The following is a 19271-nucleotide window of genomic DNA, read 5'->3' on the forward strand; positions in this document are numbered from 1 at the left end:
CTTTTCACAAAATGCCTCAACGCTTATTTTTTATGCGGAGGGAATCAGGGACCGGTGGGAGGCAGCGAGAGAGAGAGAGTCAGAGAGAAAGAGAGAGAGAGAGCGAGAGAGAGAGAGAGAGAGAGAGAGGGAAGCAAAACAACAACCAAAGCTTAAAAGAAACAAAGTATCTGAAAGACGGGAGATAAAAATAGACTTCCTCACACAACAAGAAACTTGAAGACACCTCTTTTTGTGTAAGAGCTGACACCGTTTTGAGTACGCTGTAAGCGGCAGGCAAAAAAAAAAGCAGGCGGTTTCTCTTTCTTCCCTTTCCTTCATTACTCACTCTGAAGCCATTTGATTTGTTTGAGGCCTGAGTTCAGTCGGCAGCTCCTCATCTCCTCAGCTTCTTCTTTCAACTGCTGCCAAACAACTTTAGTGGAAAGGCATGGAAAGACAAAGCTAACTTCCCTAAATGCACCAAAGCGTCACCGAAAGTAGACGCCACCAGGCTGATTGTGGGTCTTTGGACTGAATTTCTGTCACCAATGCGCCTCCTTAATTAAAGCAGACTTGCTTTTGAGTAAATGTCCTTCAGCATCTCTATCATCTTCAGTGTTGACATCATTCACAAACACACACACACACACACACACACAAAAGAGAGAGACGGCAGATGACTCTCAGGAAGAACGAAAACACCAGGAGCAACAGAAACTTAATGTAATGGGTAATGCCCACAATGCCACACCGAGACATACGATGTTTACACTGACAAATCTCTGCTGAATACCTACGAGTGTTATAGTGACTGGGTTAGCAGTGCGAGGTGAAAGATTAAACTAGATTCTTGTGAATCTTTTTCCTCCTATTTGCTCAGTCAGTCGTTTCCTTTCGCACGCACGCAAACAAACGCACGCGCACCTCCACGCTCCGGCTACATCTTCCCCGCAGTGATGGCGTGGAAAGAAGGCTGTGTGTTAATGACTCCCGCCCCTTTGCTCACCTTCATTCTGCTTGCCTATCACACCTAAATCTCATCCCAGAAAATCAATTTTCTCTCTTGTCAAATTCCATCTCCCCTCTGTCTGTGCCTCGGAGAGAACACCCTCCCCCCTCCCCCATTTTGTCACTCTCAGTTGAAGGAAAGAGCTGACACACATAAGAGAGTGTGCAGATATACTGCACTAGCTTTTCGCTTCTCACTTCTCACTTGTTCTGTCTCTCATTTCACTGATGCACTTTTCTTCTCTTTCCTCTCGCCCTGCTTCTTTTCACCACCACCCTCTTCCTGTATCACGCTGCCGTTCTGCTGGAGATACAGCTTAAATGGGGTGGATATAATCAACAGACGAATTAGAAAATGAATAAGTAACAGACAATGAGCAGCATCTGTGGCATCATAGAGAGATCCCACACAGATAGATTAACTGCAGTTTAGACACTTTGGCTCTCTGGGCTATGTATATATATATATATATATATATATATATATATATATATATATATATATATATATATATATATATATATATATATATATATACATAGACACACACACACACACACACACACACACACACACACAAAAACGCATTTTGTGTGTGTGTGTGCGTGCGTGCGTGCGTGCGTGTGTGTGTGTGTGTGTGTGTGTGTGTGTGTGTGTGCACACGTCAGTGTGTGTCAGTAGATGGCAGTGTTGAGTTGAAACCATACTATGAGATGCAACAGGCGATCGCTAGAAATTAGGGAGTGAGTAAAAACGATGAAAGCAAGGAAGAGAGAGTTTGAGGCAGTTTTGTGTCCTGGTATAATGCACACCCTCAGATTCACACACACACATTTTATAAAATAAATGTAGGGTTGACAAATTAACTATAAAATGCATCCTATTGAAAAATAGGATGCATTTTATAAATATCATTTCATGCAATCCTCATGTATAATTCAGTGTGTTTAGTGCACGTGTGCGTGTGTGTGTGTGTATGTGTGTGTTACATGATGCAGCAGCAGATGGGAGACTTTACGAGTGTTGACTGCGAGCCGAATCCTGCGGTTTACCGAGCACACTCGCCATCAAGGATGCGAGAGGGAGAAATGGATATGTGGCTTGTGAGTATCTATATGTATCTTGGCCACATTGCCATGGCAGGTGTCTGCATCTGGAGTGTTCCAGAACGACAAAGGCTGGCTGGCTGGATGGGAATGGGGCAGTCTTTACCACAAGGTTAGAAGAGAGATAGAGAGAGACATCGATATGAAAAGCGATAGATAGACAGAGGGCTGTTTTAGTATTGTGTGGTTTAATACAAATAAGATGGCAGGGGGCTGCTTCCTGGAGAAGATAGTCATTCTTCATGTAAAGGGAGACCCAGGAGAACCTCCTGGCTCTAGCTGGGGCTTGGTTTATTTATGAGTGTGTGTGTGTGTGTGTGTGTGTGTGTGTGTGTGTGTGTGTGTGTGTGTGTGTGTGTGTGTGTGTGTGTGTGTGTGTGTTTGCCAGAGTAAGAGAATATGTGCATACTGAGTGTTGCAAAAATACCCATCTGTGATTGAACTGCACCTGTCATCACCAGTTAGACCCCTATGTCCAGATCATGTATCCACAAAAATGCAAACATACCCAGGTGGCTGGCGGCGAATAGTAGAACAGACCCATATGCCTGCGTCCAGTGCTGTTGCTGGCGGTCTGTTTCTATGCTGATGAGAGAAAATCATGTGCGAGAGGATCCCGGGGTCCAACTCCACACTGAGCCTGAGCTAAAAATACTAGTACAGAGAGCCAGTGCTGGCCTCGCACTCTGCCACACACATACACATGCACATGCTGAAACCGTCAGGAGGCTCTTCTACTCAACCAACACCAGCTGGATGCATTTTGGAGAGTTAAACACTGTGTGTTTGCAATAAACACTGCAGCAAAAATGAAAGGGGAAATCTTCAAACCGGCTTCAAATTTCAACAGAACAGACCTAGTGCACCTGCAACAGACCCGGATAGAGCGACTACTGAAGGAGGATGAATGTAAAAAAATATATTTTGCATTAGCAGATATTTACATTAGAGCTTACTGCATCAGGTAAAAATTATTAGAATTCGTAGGAAAATAAATAAATAAATAAATAAAAATCCACAAGGATAAATATAGTTCAAATGTATTCTAAGGTATTTACATACTTATTAATTAATTAATTAATTAATTGCTGAACTTATTTATTAAATACATTTTTATTTATATTTTTAACAAATAATTCCCATAGAGACTAAATCTAAAGATGTTCACGAAATATGCTAAGAACCTACAGTATAAAATAATGTATTCAGCCATTACAACACTATTTTTGTCTCATCATGTATTAAATCTTTATTACAATTTGAACTGTTAATTAATTCAATGAATAAAAATATCAAAATTAATTCAAGTGTATCTGTCTTTCAGATGTAGAAAAATAAAGTATGTTATAAAAGAAAATAAATTAATCCAAAACCCCCCCCCTTTTTTTTTTTTTTTTTTTCCACACGAAGCAGCGTGAGTCATTTGGCTGTTGTGTAAACTACAGACGGGAGGACGCATGACTTCTGAGACTATTCCGGGAACGCTAGGCGTGAGGCGGGAATACATCCTGTAAGGGGTGCCAGTCTACCACAGGTCAACATGAGTGCACGCACGCACGCACGCACGCACGCACGCATGCACGCACACACACACACACACACACACACACACACACACACACACACACACACACACACACACACACTCATTTACACCAAAGGGCAATTTAGCAGCCAGTTCACCTGCAAGCATATCTTATGGAGCTGAGAAGAAACCAGAAACCCTGAAGGAAGTTCAAGCTCCAAAATAAACCTAAAAGCCTAGAGGTATGAGGAGGCAGTGCTTCCTCCTGAGACACCATACCACCCAGGAAATATTATAAAACATTAAATTCAACCCACAAACTGTGAAGTTACCTGACATCTCTACTACACATACTTATTTAGTCTCCATTTGCTCGTATAATAAGCTCCACTCTTCTGAAAAGACATTCCACTAGATTTTGTAGTGTGTTTGTGGAGATTGGTGCTCATTCAGCTACAAGGGTGTTAGTAAAGTCAGGTACTGATGTAGGCGAGGTGAGGAGGCCTGGGGTGCAGTCAGCGTTCCAATTCATCCCAAAGTTGTTCAATAAGGACAATGAGGACAGAGCTCTATAAAAGGTCCCTCAAGGTTTTCACATGTAAACCATATTGTCATGGAGCATCGTGGTATTGTCATGATGGAGCAGGTTTGTGTCTCCTAAGTGAAAGGAGAATTTAAGGCTACAGCACCCAAAGATGTCCTAAACAATTGTGTGCCTTTGACTTTGTGGTAACCGTGTGGGCAAGAACCACACAGGGCTGGAAAAGTCATGTGTCCCAATAAATTTGCCCATACAGTGTAGCTGATAGATTTAAAATTACAAATAAAGGATGAATTAATAAGAATCGTCCTATTTACATAGAAATAACTGAGAAAGAATAAATTAATAATAATAATAATAATAATAATAATAATAATAATAATAATAATAATAATAGATGACCAGAGGTGTGCACTATGAAACATGTTCACTAGCACCAGTTTTCACGGTCTGCTCTCATATCCATTCATACACACACACATTATGGCAAAAGTGACACTAGCTTTAGCCCCCTGTCATATGTGTTGACTATGAGCGTACATATGGTCCGATCACAAAATAAAAAAAATCACATCACATGTTTATGTCCCAGGAGAAAGCGGACAGGAATATGAGATTTGGCAAGCATTTGCTATATGCATCCATATCCATTATTCATAAAACACATCATCTCTCCCCTCCCTGTCTCAAGCTGTCTCACACAGCACACACACTAACAGGTTTTCACTTCTACACCTGTGGTACACTCAGCATGCTCATGCTTCCGTGAATTCTAGTGTACATGTTCGTGCGTATGTGTGTGTGTGTGTGTGTGTGTGTGTGTGTTCGTGTGTATAAGGGAGAGGGGGAAAAAAAAGGGATGTGTAATTGCTTCCCTTTTTTGTGTGTGCACACATATCGAGCTCTGCGGGTCCTATTTTGTGTTTGCCATCTTATGTGTCTCTATTTCTGTACGTAAGCGATCTGTGTAGCAAGCGATCTGCCTATGTAGTGTAGGTGTGTGAGTGGGAGATCAAAAAAATTGTGTGTGTATGTGTGAGTGTGTGCCTTCCACAGATGAAGGACAGTGTTTTTCATCACAGAAACCAGGACATCCCATCTATTCCTCCACTCCTCACTCCACCCATCACGTGCACTGTTACAGTAGCGTAACTGGAGCAGAAAAGAAAAAAAAACCTTCGTAGTACTTAAAAAAAGGTAATTTTCCCGTACCTTATTTTTACAATCTCCCTTGGCCTTCCTAATATATGCATATTAACTGTTCTAATTTACCACGAAATTAACGAGACTGACCTCAATTAGGGCAATAAATGTAAGCGGAGACTCGCAGGATGGTAAACGCAACCGGTTTACGGAGCTTTGGCACACAAAAAAAAGGAATTGCTCGTTTAATCCGCCGCCTTTACACAAAGGACTCGCGTTTAATCAAGTGCTCTCACGCCGACTCTTCTCGTCCCAAAGAGGCGCCTGTGTCTGGCACAAACAAACGGTCCTGCTTCGGCGGCCATTAGCATCTTCGAAACTGTCAAACGGAAAGCTAATGTTTAAATGACTGCTGGCTGAGTGTGTGTCACTTTCATGTGGTGGGATAGAGGAAGGTGAAGGTTCATCTCAAACTAGCAGACACAGAAGACAAGGCTTGGTGTGTGTATGTGTTTGTGACAAAGGGCAACACTGGAAGGAGATTTATCATAAATGAGGAGCTAGTGTTAAGGTTTGAAGTTTGGTTCTTTTAAAGCTTGGGAAAGACCCAGGGGTACTGTGTGTGTGTGTGTGTGTGTGTGTGTGTGTGTGTGTTCCGGCCAGTGCCCTTAGGGAGAGGAGCAGCTTCAAATGCACAGTTAATGAGAGAAGCAATCAGTAGCATCCTAACCCATCAGCGCTGCAGCCGTAACACACACTCTCCTCCTGCGCCTCCAGGGACGAGCGCAGCCTAATGATGAAACCAAAACCTCATTGACTGTAATTCAAAGGTTAGAGCAATTGTCCTTTGACTCTCTTAGCAACACACACACACACACACACACACACACACACACACACACACACACACACACACACACACACACACACACACACACACACACACACACACACACACACACACACACACACATTCATGCAGACGAATGTCACATGCCTGACTTCCCATCTCCTCATATACATAAGAACATGTCACATTTTTTTAGACATGAAAAACAGGGATGGTGTGAGGACATGTGCGCATAAGAGGTTCTGATGGATTCGTAACGAGAAGTCATTTGTATTGTCGTAAATCACTGCGAGATGATTAGTCTCTGGCCGCACACACACACACCCACACACACACACACACACACACACACACTCACACACACACACACACACACACACACACACACACACACACACACACACACACACACACACACACCTTATTTCCAGTTTAGATTGAGAGACAGTGAGTAGGGTCTATATTTCAGTGTGTGTGCGTGAGTGTGTGTGTGTGTGTGTGTGTCTGCCTCATGGCTCATCTATTCACATTAGTGACAGGAAATGAGAGGCAGCTGAAATCCTGAGCTAGATCAATGCTACAGTCAGACAGCACCATCCACACCGTCTGCCTTTATTATCAGGTCCTAACTCAACTCTCGCGCTCGCTCTTCACCCTCTACAAATAACAGACCGAGGCACACTGTAAATAACACTCTCAATTTACATGGAATAAATGGCAACCTATAACTATAAATCCTACACCCTACACACTGATTAGGCATAACATTATGAACACCTGCCTAATATAGTGTTGGTCCCCTGTTTAATGGCTAAACAGTCTTAACAGCATTAACTTCTTCAGCATTTTATGCTAAAGAAGCTTGTCTGTTGGATCGGACCACACGGACCAGCCTTCGCTCCCCACGTGCATCAATGAGCTACAACCCTGTCGCCGGTTCACCTCTGTTCCTTCCTGGACCACTTTTAAATCATACTGAGCACTGCAGACCAGGAACATCCCACAAGAGCTGCAGTTGTGAAGATGCTCTGACCCAGTCGTCTAGACATCACAATTTGTCAAACTTGTTCAAATCCTTACGCTTGCCCATTTTGCCTGCTTTTAACACGTCAACATTGAGGACAAAAGGCTCACTTCTTGCCTAATATCTCCCACCCAATAACAGGTGCCACGATGTTATTCACTTCACCACTCACAATGTTTTAATGTCTTAATGTTATGCCTTGTTGGTGTAGACCAGCTAAATGATGAGAAAATGGCTTCAAGTACTTATGTCTAATGTATGAATTTAATCCAGTATTTGAAATCTGAACCTAAGTAACGGTATTAGCAATGCAGGACCACACATTCGTTCGCAACAAACAGTCCCATCTCGATATCGACAAATACTAGAAATTGCATGCTTAATTTATGAATTCATATTGTTCTGCCAAAATATGTATTTCATTATTTATTTTTTTATTTTTTTACAAATAAAAGAGTAAATGGGATTTACATTTAAATCTCAGTACACAGAGAAAACTTTAGCTTTAAACAAACTCTTCCTTTGCCGTATACCTTTATGATTTATAATCGCACTCTCCGGTGTCACCCGGTAGACGATGGGTTCCCTTGTGTGTCTGGTATCTTTTTCACCATCATTTTTCCCGGCCGCTGGCACCTCTGGCTTCCTCATTAGGGCTCTAAAACTACATGTGGCTTGGCTTCTGTAAAGCTGCTTCTCTTAACAGTGATAGATAAATAAAACCAAATTCAATAGGATTAAAAGTATTGAGCGTAGTTTTCCCTGTATATATTGACATAAGATGCCTAAGATAACTGTTCTTTACACTACTGCAGTTATAAAGTAACTCGTAATAAATAATAAAGGTCTCGACTCTCTTTATAGTCTCACTGATCCTCTTTGTGGGTCTTCCTCTCTCAATAGTTACATACAGATTTATTGACACTAGAAAAAAATGCTTTTTGACAGATGTTTTGTCGAAAAAATAAAAAAAAATGGCCGTGCAACCTGAAGTAGGTGTAGAGCATCAAGAAAAAATAAATAAATTATATATATATATATATATATATATATATATATATATATATATATATATATATATATATATATATATATATATATATATATCGGCTGCTGGTTGTGTGAACAACTGCTATCAATCTTGCAAAATGTTGCAACAGACATGTAGACTTGCATATAGATAGACAGGCAGACTGATAGACAGGCAGACTGATAGACAGGCAGACTGAAAGGCAAGCAGACAAACAAAGCAGACCAACTGATACATGCAAACACCAACGCTGTAAAAAAAACCCGGTGCTATCATACGAAGAATGATTGATTGGAACATTACAGGACCAGAAGAGGCTAAATATCAAGGCTGACTATTAACGGATTGGCACGGAGAGTCAGAAATCAATGTAACGGCCTCTGAAAGACTCATTAATACTTTACAGCAAGACACTGAGGTCATCTATAGTGGGGCCTTTGGACTGGGAGTTGGCCCTTGATCTGAACGAAGCCACCAGGAAGTCAATGACAGACAGTAGGGGAGGGGGAAAAAGATCAAAAAGCTTCACATCAGAGATGACACTCTGAGATGACGTGCTTTTTTTTCATTTTTTTTTTTCAGAGGAAGAGGTGATGAGAGAGATGTGTAAAAGAGGACATGGAACTGACATAACTGGTCAGCCTGGACATCACAAAGCTCTTCACCTCAAGTTTATATATCTGGGAACCTCAGATTACTGCATAACTTCATCCTGATCAGTCAAATCTTATGGAGGAAAAAAAAAAAAAGAAAAAAAAGAGAGAGAGAGGAAGAGAAAATAGCAAACGGTTGCATCCTCCCAAGTCCCTTTAGGGAAACAGTGATGTAATCTGAGTGCACTATCGTCCTTCCCTGGCCTGTTGTGTCCCTTCTGTTATTTCGCCCTTGACTCCTTTTGCCCTGCTGCATCTGTTAATAGCGACCCGCTTATTGAAACAGACACACTATACACAACATATGCTGCCTGTTTCATATGCACCATATGCTAATCTCTCTCTCTCCCTCTCTCCCTCACGCTTTCTGGCTTTTAGTACCGTTTTAAAATGACATTCTCATCTTAGGGTCAATAATACCATTTGGCACATGCACAAATACAAACTTCTCACACACTCGCCACACACACACACTCCTTTTTAAACACAACTGAAAGAGCCTTCCGAAAGTGGTTTCGCAGTCATGTAATTGTGCATCTCCGCTGCCAGCTCCTGTTTTACTTTTAATTTTGACATTCTGCAGAAAGCGGCCAAGAGGTGGATACGATGTGGCTGCTTTTAAAAAAGCGCTCACAGTGGAATGCATCCAAAAGTGAAATAAGTTCATAAGTGCAGAATGTTGTGGAGCACGGTTCAGACCATACGGGTCACAAGTTGGGGGGTGAGTTTAAAAAAATTCACTAAATAATAATACATGGAAAAAGGAGGACAGAAATGAAATGAAAATCTGAAATGAGATGAAACTCATTTAATTGTCACTGCATATAACAAAAATATTTACATGTTTCATGAATTGAAATGAAGGTTTAGTCTAATCTTTACTGTTTTATAAATACTATAACGTAAGAAATCTAATCTATATAGAAAGAGTATGAGCATTGTTATGGTTTAATATGTGTGTGTGTGTGTGTGTGTGTGTGTGTGTGTGTGTGTGTGTGTGTGTGTGTGTGTGTGTGTCTCTGTGTGTGTGTGTGTGTGTTTTCTCCCCCACAGCAGCAGCAGGTAAAGCCCCCCGGGCTAGTGCTATTTCTGTATAAAGAACACACAAATGTAAAAGCACCGTAAGCCTGTAAGAACACATTTTGTTACTCAAATATTTTTGGAATAACAAAATCTTCTTTTAATGAGTTTTGTGACATTTACTGCATGTTTTCAACTGAACTTTTCAAATATTTTGAAATATATTAATTGCAAATGCAATCCAAGCTCCATTTTCATAGAGAGAAATGCTAAAAAAATTAAACCCATTCCTTATATAATTTTTTTAGTTGTTGAAAATTGTTTATGCACACATTTTTACCTGTGATATCAGAAAGTGTTTAACAATTTCCTAAACAATTTCGCAATGCTATTGCTAATATTCAATCTGCTGTATAACACATTTCTATGAATATAAAATTTGAAGGCTCATAAATTTTGAATCCATTCAAATTTGAAAGGTTTTTTTTTTTCTAGTACCCCCAATCTGCCACAAAGTGTGTGGGATCGGAGATGTGTGTCATGCTCTAATCAGTAGTGAGCAGACAGGGTAAGCGGTGTAATAACACAAGCATGCTGGGTGCATAGCATTATGGATAGAGGAGAAAAGCGACCTGCTGAGAAGGTTTTGGAATTGCACTGAGTGCTTGTGGAGGTCGGGATAAGTCATTGGTGGGCAGTGGGGAAAAACGATTATGGAAGCTAAAAATATAGGTGGAGAGGATACAGAAAGGAAAGAAAGAATGTGTGTGAAAGAGAGAAAGGAAGAGAAGGATTAAAAGTGGAAGCAGGGCAAGAAAGAAAGGGTTTTCATGACACTCGCCACATGGCCTGTCTCTATTGATGTATGAGGAGCCATAGTGTCCCAGCTTGCATAGAGGTGACACTGTATACACACACACACACACACACACACACACACACACACACACACACACACACACACACACACACACACACACTTTCCCAGCTCAAGGGCACCAACACAGACACACAATGGTGGATAATTTATTATATATACCTGTATGTGTGTCTGCATGTGTGTGTGTGGGTGTGTGAGTGTGGCATGCAGACTCATGCGCCGGCCTTTGTTTGTTTGCTTTTTATATATGTTAGCTTTCCAGGTCTGTGTTTGGACTCGTTCAGATCCATGAGTATTGTGTGTGAACTGATCCTTGCTTTAGTGCTTGTCCGTCTGCTGTCTAGACGAGAGCACATCGAATCTGAGTGGAAGCCTAAAGGGGCCTAAACCTCGTTATAGCTATTACACATTCCATCTGTCCCTGTCCTTTCCTCCCTCTCTCTATCTCTTTTTCTCTCTCTCTCTCTTTCTCTAGCTTACTGTGTGTTTGAACATGGTTGATCCCAGGAATCAGGAGAGCTTTAGAGCAGACGCATCTCGTGGGAGCCGAATAGCGTTTTGTCTCCTCCACAACATATGATGACAGACCTGCTCTTCTTTTGCATCAGGACCGCTCACCTGTATCCTAGCAACAGCCTCCCTGCTGTGGCAGCCACTCCATGCAGAGATAAGCGAGCGATCAGGAGGGCACCAAATGAGTTATATGTCTCAATCTTTCTCTTTCACCTTTTTCTTTATGGGTCACCGTTTCTTTACTTATTGATCTCACCCTGTCAGCGCACTCTCACAGAACCAAATAACTGCAATGTAATTTTTTTTTTCTTTAACATATTCAAAGAAACAGGGCCCAGACTTCTTTGTGATTCATTCCTGCATCGTTTTCCCTTCGTTTTCTTGTACGAAAGTGTGATTATTGGCCATATGGGCGTTCACATAGTATGATTCTCTATGAGATCACATTGTACATCTCTTTCCTGACTGTAGTTTTTGCTGAAGTACCTGGAATTGTAATTTATCCCTGTAGAGAATGTAATGCAAATCTTGTACGCATCTGCAAAAAAAAAAGTCCTTTCCTCTTCTCCTCAATGCACTTTTGTCATCTCTCTGGTGCCAGGATTGCTGGGCCGGTCTCAGTGGAGCCACACTCTGTGTTTGAGCTGAGCAAAGTGCTGCAGCAGCACATTTCACCATGTTCGGTTACACATGCTCACAGTCATTGAAGGCCAAAGGCAGCCTCAGTTGGCCCACAATTATCGTCGCTACTTATTAGCAGAGAAAATTTCAGAATAAGCAAATATGTCAAGCAAATCTTGAACGCTTAGTAAAATTGTGTGCTACCTTAACACAGTTGATTTGCTACAGACATTCTTTTACATCCTGCTTCTATTGGGAAAACAGTTGATCTAAATACACTAAATGCTAAATTAGCCCAAGGAGCTTTATTGAAATCAGTCATTATTCAGACAGGGTAAGATTTCCAAACATATGTCTGATAACTACTGATGCTGGAGGATGTTTGTAGTAATTATAATCAGATTCACACTGGATAAGGAAACTCTGTATAAACCACTCAAATAGATGCGTCTTCACTTCTATACACTAAACAATTCCATGTACTGTACATTACATAAACTTAATTTTATTACATTGATTTTTCAGAGCCACTAGTTTTTAGTTTTGTGGCTGTTTAATAATTAACAGGTCACATACACAAGATGGGCAAATACAAACTGCTGGAGATGTTCTATTGATTTTCTTTCTATTGAAAGTACAAAACCAGTTCCAGCATGACAATGTTCCTGTGCACAATATAAGTGTGTCCTACTGAACCCTAGCCCTTTAAAAACCTATCTGCACCGGAGGCCTTCTCAGCCGACTAATGCTTGAATGCTGAAATTACCACAGCCAAGCTCAAAAGCACACATGGGCGTGATGGTCAGGTGTGTACAACGTTTTGCCATGTACAGTAGCGTACGCAGAGTTACTAACTTACTGCTTTGTATCTCATTTTGGAGAGGATCCACTGTTAATTACATGGGGTTGTATCTGCTGGTCATTTCATAGAAAGTAAAATGTGGTGTAATAATTCCAGTTGTGTGCACAAGCACTCTGGTAAAAAAAAAAAAAAAAAAAAAAAAAAGAAAAAAAAACACTGACTAAACCCCCCTAGGGGTAATAATACTAAAACTAGCTCGATCCGAACAGGACATAAATATAGGCGACACACAAAACACAAAAGAAATACCCTTGTTTTTGTCCTGGAAGCTGCAACAAGCCTTTTTCTTGTTCACAACACAAGCTAGCACCTGCTTCCCTCCGGCTATGATGGACAAATCTCAGGCGTTGGTATTTGAGATTTGTTCACTGAGCCTTTCAGTTAAGCCGCCACTGCATGGAGCTAGGCAGGTAGGTAGCTCTGTAACGCAGAGGGGGGCCGGGTGGAGCCTGAGGGACTGGCAGTGGATCCAGCACAACATTACACGGACGACTCAAGGACAAAGAAAAGATGTGCGGATATTTCAATACAAGCGCAGAGACAGAAGGGGGGAAGATCGAGCGGGGGTGCTGATTCCTGCACTTGCTGACTGGCCCATCTGTTGAGCGCAGTCTCAAGGGTAGGTGAGGGCAACGCAAGGCTACGTGACACATCTGCCCTTAACCAGGGGCTTTAACAGAGGGGCAGGGAGGGGACCGAGGTACGGACAACAGGTTCAGCTCCACGGCTCAGGTCAAGGTTTCTAATGGGAGCCATAAAAAAACTCATTTTTCTCTTACATTCAGTTTCTGTCTTGATCAGTCAGCAGCAAATACTAGTTTTATAGTTATCCCTTTATAATAATCCCAGGCTCATGACTTGAGCACCGACATCACAAAATGTATATATATATATATATATATATATATATATATATATATATATATATATATATATATATATATATATATATATATATATATAAAACATTTTTTCTATAGTTAGGCATAGTAGACTAGTTCAAACATAAAATGAAACAAGAGAGGTCAGAGAATGTGTCTGTAAAATAAAACTCTTAAAGATGTCCCTCACAGATGCAATCTGGAAGTCGTTTCTATGTTCTCGAGTTGTAATAAATTATACAATAGCTATGTGCAAGTCAATGACTAATAGAGCCTATCACAGGCTACGACCAGAGGCAGATTGCTAGGAATAAGTAGGAGAAAATCACCATTCCTCATCAGACGTGTCAAATAATGAGCAGAAGCATCTCGATTAATCAGTAGTCATGAAAACACAAAGGCTTACAATATGCAAAAAAAAATGGAAAAGGCAATTCAAACAGAAAAGTCTCTCAGAAGCATGGCTTGAGATGAACTATTACATTATTTACGCATATGTCTACAAATTATGGCTTTTCTTTTTCAAACCAGATGTTTCCCTCTTTGTTAATAATCTATTTACGATTGTTGCATCTATTAATTTCAGCCGTTGCATTTTATATTGAAGCATCAACCCAAATCGTCAGTCTGTCACACTCCTACAAGCATCTCAACAGTTTGCATTTTCCATTTCAGTTCTGTGGACCCATGACTCACATCTGCCAACCCCATCTGTCCTGTGCATTTCTTCAGGCACTGAGTCACTTACACATAAAAATCCTACTCTCACAAATTTTTTATATGTGGTGCAATAAATCATAATCCACAGCATTCATAATCATGACTCTGAACCTTGCAGTTGATCAGCAGTAACGATTTACACAAACCCGTTACACAAACTTGTATACTACTACTACAACTATCACCACTACTACAACTGCAACAAATACTACCACCACTATCACTACTACTACAACCACAACAAATACTACCAACACTACTACTACTACTGCAACTGCAACAAATACTACCACCACTATCACTACTACTACAACCACAACAAATACTACCACCACTATCACTACTACTACAACCACAACAAATACTACCAACACTATCACTACTACTACAACCTCAACAAATACTACCACCACTATCACTACTACTACAACCACAACAAATACTACCAACACTATCACTACTACTACAACCGCAACAAATATTACCACCACTATCACTACTACTACAACCACAACAAATACTACCAACACTATCACTACTACTACAACCACAACAAATACTACCAACACTATCACTACTACTACAACCTCAACAAATACTACCACCACTATCACTACTACTACAACCACAACAAATACTACCAACACTATCACTACTACTACAACCGCAACAAATATTACCACCACTATCACTACTACTACAACCACAACAAATACTACCAACACTATCACTACTACTACAACCGCAACAAATATTACCACCACTATCACTACTACTACAACTGCAACAAATATTACCACCACTATCACTACTACTACAACCCCAAATACTACCACCACCATCACTACTACTACAACCTCAACAAATACTACCAACACTATCACTACTACTACAACCTCAACAAATACTACCACCACTATCACTACTACTACAACCACAACAAATACTACCAACACTATCACTACTACTACAACCGCAACAAATATTACCACCACTATCACTACTACTACAACCACAACAAATACTACCAACACTATCACTACTACTACAACCGCAACAAATATTACCACCACTATCACTACTACTACAACTGCAACAAATATTACCACCACTATCACTACTACTACAACCCCAAATACTACCACCACCATCACTACTACTACAACCTCAACAAATACTACCAACACTATCACTACTACTACAACTGCAACAAATACTACCACCACTACTACTACAACAACCACAACAAATACTACCAACACTATCACTACTACTACAACCACAACACATACTACCAACACTATCACTACTACTACAACTGCAACAAATACCACCACCACTATCACTACTACTACAACCGCAACAAATACTACCACCACTTTCACTACTACTACAACCGCAACAAATACTACTACCACTATCAATACTACTACAACCACAACAAATACTACCACCACCACTATCACTACTACTACAACCGCAACAAATACTATCACCACTATCACTACTACTACAATCGCAACAAATACTACCACCACTATCACTACTACTACAACCACAACAAATACTACCACCACCACTATCACCACAACAAATACTACCACCACCACTATCACTACTACTACAATCGCAACAAATACTACCACCACTATCACTACTACTACAACCACAGCAAATACTACCACCACCACTATCACTACTACTACAACCACAACAAATACTACCACCACTATCACTACTACTACAACCACAACAAATACTACTACCACTATCACTACTACTACAATCACAACAAATACTACCAACACTATCACTACTACTACAACCACAACAAATACTACTACCTCTATCACTACTACTACAACTACAACAAATACTACTCACTACCACTACCACCACCAAAACTAACAAACACTAGTCACCCTAGAATGTGCACCTTCCATGTGACTGGAAAAGGTAAAGAAGGAGACAATCTTACACAAGACATGTATGGTTCTTTAAATGACATACATACACTTACTATGTCACACACTAATACTACTAGCAGCAATATCACTTATACTACTACAACTAATATCACTACTACTACCACTACTAATACTGAGAAATACTTTAAGCTGCTGGGTCATTTTTCCGCAATTCCATCTACACCGTAATTACAGGTGGCCTGCTACGACTCAAAATTTTAATCTTTTTTAGTCTTAATTTTGAAATTGAATTTCTTTAGAAAACAAAACTAAACAATCAGCCAGCATCAACCCTATAATGATAAAAACTAACATATAGTTTCTTTAAGACAAACAAAACCAGCATAGGACAAGGTCAACCCATGAACCTCAACACATTACCTCTAAATGCACATTGTTTTAAGTGTGAAACAAACTCAAGGTTACTGCGCATTTCGACACTGCAATAATTCAGCCATGAGTACAAATACTACATTCTGCATGTGAAGCATGGAGTATAGAGCGTGGTTACTGTGACGGTGTTCACCGATGAAGTAGGACAGCAGGATGGCCAGCAGGGTGGCGGCCGAGATGGCTGTGACAGCAGCACATTTCCAGCTGCAGTATTTGGAGGGCTTCTTCAATTTGAAGGCGCTTCGGGAGAAGGTGTTTCTGGGCAGAAGCCGCGGCGGGGGCGAGTACACTGTGCCCGACGTCAGCGGGTAACCTGGAGACGAGCTGCTGAAGAGCGGCGTGGTTCCTGACGACGTCTTGAACAGGAAGTGCCTGTTGTGGAAGGAGGGAAAGAGAGTAAAAAAGAAAGTTAACTTTTTTTTTTTGTTGAGTAAAACGAATTTATGTTCTCAGTGATGAGGTAATAAGAGAAGAGGAGAAGAAGGACACAGTGAAAGAGAGTCAGAGGTCAAATCAATCGTCGGTTCAGAATTGCCTTCATTGTCTCTTGTGTGTAGTTTTGTATACGTGTGTGTGTGTGTGTGTGTGTGTGTGTGTGTGTGTGTGTGTGTGTGTGTGTGTGTGTGTGTGTGCAGAGTGCTGCAGGGATGCAGTGGGGTGAAGGATACTGTGTCCAAAGCTCCTCAGTGCAGCTCTATGGACATATGGCACGTGAACATACTTTGCTGCAGGCTGCTGCTCTCCCAATGAGGGACACTTACACAAAACAAACACTCAATAATTCAGAAAGCTTTGCTCTGTGCATGTCTAGTACATGCACACGTGTACACACACACACACACACACACACACACACACACACACACACACACACACACACACACACACACACACACACACACACACACACACACACACACACACACACACACACAATCCCAGCCCATGTTCTGAAGGGGACATTAGTGGCAATAAAGCTTGGAGGAAGATACTGGTACCACAGGGTGCCAATGATAATGAACTGATCCAAAAAAGATTTTTGTATTATAGGGAGCTGAATAATCTTCGTTCCACTGAGACACACTTTAAAATAGAAAAGCGCTAAATGCCATTCTGTCCTTTCTCCATTTTTGAGCATTTAGAGCTTAAGGCGTTTTTGAGTGCACTTTTAAAACTGATCCTATTAGAAAACTGTTAAAGATACACAACCAAAACAACAAAAATTACTAAGTAACTAGATAAAATCTATTTGGCTTGTGGTGTTGTGACTCAAGAAGTGCCTGCATTTATATAGCTATATATATTTTTTTATTTTCTTCGACATTATTTCCAGTGCACCCATTTAATCAGAAACCTTTTTTGGTCCATGTGCTACTTCTCTGTTTTCCAAAAAATGAAATGCATGTAAATAACATGACATCAGTGAACCTGACCACTAATTTTTACGCTTGTTTAATGAACCTAGTTGACTGAATTTTTCACAACACTGCGCCAAGGTCAAATACCAAGTACCGTTAGCTACTCTTAAGCAGGAACTAAAGGAAACACTGTTTTGAACAGGTGGGCGATGAAAATTGTGCAGTCAAAAATTACATCTCATTTATTTATTTTCCCCCCACTGATATTAGAGGCGCTTGAAGTCAAGAGCAATAATTCAGTAATGATCACACCGGAGGAATGCATTTTGTGTACCAGAGCAAAAAGCTCTCACTCTGTGTATGAACACTCTGGATATCAGAATTCCTGTTAAAAAATGTAAAAAATCATCCTTCAAGATATAAAGACATACTACTTAAGACATGTAAGCGCATTCATAGACATTTTTATATTGCTACAATAAACAGAGAAACATCTCTGAATGAAGGCCTTTGTAAGGCCTGTGTGATTCCGTGTACCACACAATTGGAAATTCCATAAAACAAACGCAGACGCACTGCAGCTGTAAAGGCAAACAGGTGCAAACAGGTTCTGCACAAAGCACTTCAACAACTGCTCTCAATCTATCAAGGAAGCAGAAGCACTTGAAAAACTCTACAGGATCCTGTATGGCATAGTGTGTAGATCTTGGGTGAAACCTTTGTGCAGAATGATCACTGGCATCTATGCTGCTGATCCAAAGCCGCACTCCCATCAACATATCCTCCTGAGCAGATTGCATGCTACATTACATTATAGATGGAACTTGTGCTTTTTCGAGAAAAAAAAAAAAGAAAATTCATTTAGCCTTTAATTACAGCACCCTGAGCAGCACCCCATGCCTTCACCTCGGTAAATGAAGGCTCTCAGATACTGGTGCCTTGGGGAACGCAGTAGCGGAGAAGGCCAGGCTAAATATATTATCAGCAGCAATCAGCCAGGCTTGGGTCACTGGGTCTGTCAGTTTCATTAGGCCCTAGCCTCGATTAAGACTCTGATGGGAGCTAAAGTGAGAGGCTGAAAGCTTTCCTGGCCTCTGAGTGCCAGCCTGCAAGGTGTGTCCTGCCCTGGCCCTGGCCCATAGATCTCTCCGGCCTCTTAACACTTAAACACCACGCGGGTGCATGAGCCCTAA

General features: G+C 40.8%; 1 protein-coding gene across 10 annotated transcripts in view; it reads right to left on the minus strand.

The window, feature by feature from the left end:
- Positions 1-19271, minus strand: part of tenm2a (teneurin transmembrane protein 2a) — a 295269-nt gene that overhangs the window by 37762 nt on the left and 238236 nt on the right. For 5 of the 10 annotated variants that reach the window (XM_083561554.1, XM_083561552.1, XM_083561549.1 and 2 more), the window contains one exon: positions 16839-17092. In XM_083561554.1, coding sequence (XP_083417680.1) covers positions 16839-17092 — 254 coding nt within the window. Of the gene's footprint in view, positions 1-328; positions 532-16838; positions 17093-19271 lie in introns of those variants that run through there. The other 5 variants (XM_083561553.1, XM_083561551.1, XM_083561557.1 and 2 more) reach the window with 2 other exon arrangements.

The sequence above is a fragment of the Silurus aristotelis genome, assembly GCF_946808225.1.
Source record: "Silurus aristotelis genome assembly, chromosome: 14".
Lineage (NCBI taxonomy): Eukaryota > Metazoa > Chordata > Actinopteri > Siluriformes > Siluridae > Silurus > Silurus aristotelis.